The sequence below is a fragment of the Corapipo altera genome, unplaced genomic scaffold (assembly GCF_003945725.1).
Source record: "Corapipo altera isolate COAL_440 unplaced genomic scaffold, ASM394572v1 93, whole genome shotgun sequence".
In the NCBI taxonomy this organism is placed as follows: domain Eukaryota; kingdom Metazoa; phylum Chordata; class Aves; order Passeriformes; family Pipridae; genus Corapipo; species Corapipo altera.
Window position 1 is genome coordinate 704,634 of NW_020885000.1, and position 2,774 is coordinate 707,407.

The following is a 2,774-nucleotide window of genomic DNA, read 5'->3' on the forward strand; positions in this document are numbered from 1 at the left end:
CAGCTCCTGGCCGCGGTCACGTCCCAATCCCCCTTTTTCCATGAGAACAATGGGCTGCAACGTTCACATTAGAAAGGTGTGACTGGGAGAGCTCTGGCCTAGGGAAGCCAGTGAGACCAGACAGATGGAATTGGGATAGGGGTTGGGATGAGATGGGCATAGGTAAGGAGATGTGGATTGAGATGGGAATGGGGATAGGATGAACGGGGATTGGCTGGAGATGGGGATGGAGATGAGTAGGTGCATGGGCATGGGATGAGGATGGAGACAGGGATGGGATGGAGATGGGGATCTGGACAGGGAGATGGGCATGGATATAGGGATGGGTATGAAGATGGGAATGGGGTAGGAGTGGGGATAGGGATGAGAAAAACTACCTGTAGAAATGGACTTAGAAAGGCAGACCCTTACAGGAAGAAAAACAAGAGCTGCTTTACCAAGTCCTTGCAGCCAAAAGCAGTCTGGGATAAGGAGAAGGACCCAGCTGGGGCAGGAGGCGTCCCCGGCTCCTCCAGCTGCTGGGAAAAGCCACAGGAACAGGCCGTTGGGCAAATCGCACTCTTAGCTCACGGCCACTGTCCTCCAGCCATGTGGCAGACAGCTCCAAGATGGCATGTTTCATCAGCTAGGGTCAAATTTATCAGTTGGCTGATTTCTCTCTTTGCCTCCCCAAAAGGACACACCAGCAGTGCCAGGTGACAGCAGCTTGCCACCCAGCTGCCCCCGTCGGGGCTGCTGTCACCTCGGTTTATGACACACTCCTTCATCTCTCCCCGCACCTCCCGTCCTTCTACAGTTGACCAAATGCCCGGCGGAGGCAGAGGGAGCTGGCCCGGGAACGCTGCTTGCAACCCGGACCCGCCGTTTGCTCCCCGGGGACCAAACGGGCACGGGGGGGGGAAGGGGAGGGGCCCTCCAGTACCGTTTCTGGTTGATGCAGTGTTTTCAGGTACCTTTTTGCCCATTTTTCCGCCTTCCCGTAGCTCCCAGTGCTCCCGCACCAGGAATGTGGTCCTCGGCTGGGCAGCGGGTCCAACCCCGGATAAAGCCCCAGGCAACAGAACTGAGTCACTCCAGCACTGGCGGGACATAGTGGCGGCTGCATCTTCCCTCCCCAGATCAATCCCACTCATAGGTCCCTGAAACCCAGTGCAGCTCCCACTGGGAACCCCCAGAGCGGCCAGACCCCGCAGGCTGAACCTCCCATCCTATCCCGGTTGGCTTATGAGAACACAAACTTGTAGCAATCCCGTGTCACCCCCAAATTGGGAGTAACCGCAGCCCCTTGATGACCCTCATCGGCGGAGTCCCGAGGGATGTTTGGGGACGGGCACAAACCAGTTCCAGCACTGCGCTGCAGTGAGCGGCGGGGCTGGCTGCGCCCGCCTGGCCGATCGTGCCCAGTGCCGAGGCTACCGCTGAGCCGGGTTGTACTGACCCGGGCTGCGCCTAGCCAGGATGTACCGAGCTGAGCTGTCCCGCGCCGGGCTGTCCCAGGCTGGACTGTACTGGACTGTCCCGAGCCGGGCTGTCCCGGGCTGTCCCGGGTTATGCTGGGCCGGGCTGTCCCGGGCCGGGATGGACTGGACTGTCCCAAGCCGGGCTGTCCCGGGCTGTCCCGGGCTGTCCCGGGCTGTCCCGAGCTGGGCTATCCCGGGCTGTCCCGGGCTGTCCCGAGCTGTCCCGAGCTGGGCTGTCCCGAGCTGGGCTATCCCGGGCTGTCCCGGGCTGTCCCGAGCTTGGCTATCCCGGGCTGTCCCGGGCTGTCCCGAGCTGTCCCGAGCTGGGCTGTCCCGAGCTGGGCTATCCCGGGCTGTCCCGGGCTGTCCCGAGCTGGGCTATCCCGGGCTGTCCCGGGCTGTCCCGAGCTGGGCTATCCCGGGCTGTCCCGGGCTGTCCCGGGCTATCCCGGGCTGTCCCGGGCCCGGAGCGCCCCCGTCCGCCCCCTCCCGCCTTCGCAGCGCTCGGGCCCCTCCCGCTCACCCTCCTGGGGGGCGTGTCCTCCCGCCGAGTCCCCGCCCCCCGCCGGCCGGGGCCAATGGGTTTGTGGTGCGCGGCCCCGCCCCCGCGGCCGTGCCATTGTTATGCAAATAAAAGGGCGGGTAAAAGGCGCGCGCGGCGCCAGGGCCGCTCCAGACGGGCGCGAGCGGAGCCAGCGCAGCACCGAGCGCGGCGGCGGCGGCGGGGCCGGGAGCGGCCACCGGGACCCACCGCGACCCCAGCGGGACCCCCAGCCCCGGCAACACCGCAGCACCGCCCGCCCGCCGCCGCATGCCCGGGGGGGCGCCGCCGTCGCCGTCCATGCGGGGCGGCGGGGCCCAGGCGGCGGCATGAGCCAGAGCGAGGTGTCGCCGTGCGCGGCGCCGCCGCCGCCCCCCAGCCAGCGGGTGTTCCAGGAGGCGGTGCGGCGCGGCAACACCAAGGAGCTGCAGTCGCTGCTGCAGAACATGACGAACTGCGAGTTCAACGTCAACTCCTTCGGGCCCGAGGGGCAGACGGCGCTGCACCAGTCCGTCATCGACGGCAACCTCGAGCTCGTCAAGCTCCTGGTCAAGTTCGGCGCTGATATCCGCCTGGCCAACCGCGACGGCTGGAGCGCTCTGCACATCGCCGCCTTCGGGGGCCACCAGGACATCGTCCTCTACCTGATCACCAAGGCCAAATACTCCGCCGGCGCACGGTGATGCTGGGGCTGCTCCCCCGGTGATGCCGGGGCTGCCCCCCTTTCGCTCCCTCGGTGATGCCGGGACCGCTCCCTCGGTGATGCCGGGACC

General features: G+C 66.1%; 1 protein-coding gene across 1 annotated transcript in view; it reads left to right on the forward strand.

Moving 5' to 3' along the window:
• The first annotated feature begins 2,149 nt into the window (after positions 1-2,149).
• The window catches only part of NRARP (NOTCH regulated ankyrin repeat protein), a 3,580-nt gene continuing 2,955 nt past the window's right edge, over positions 2,150-2,774 (forward strand). The window contains exon 1 of the mRNA XM_027667023.1: positions 2,150-2,774. This exon is cut by the window's right edge and continues 2,955 nt beyond it. Coding sequence (XP_027522824.1) covers positions 2,331-2,684 — 354 coding nt within the window. The 5' untranslated portion in view covers positions 2,150-2,330 and the 3' untranslated portion in view covers positions 2,685-2,774.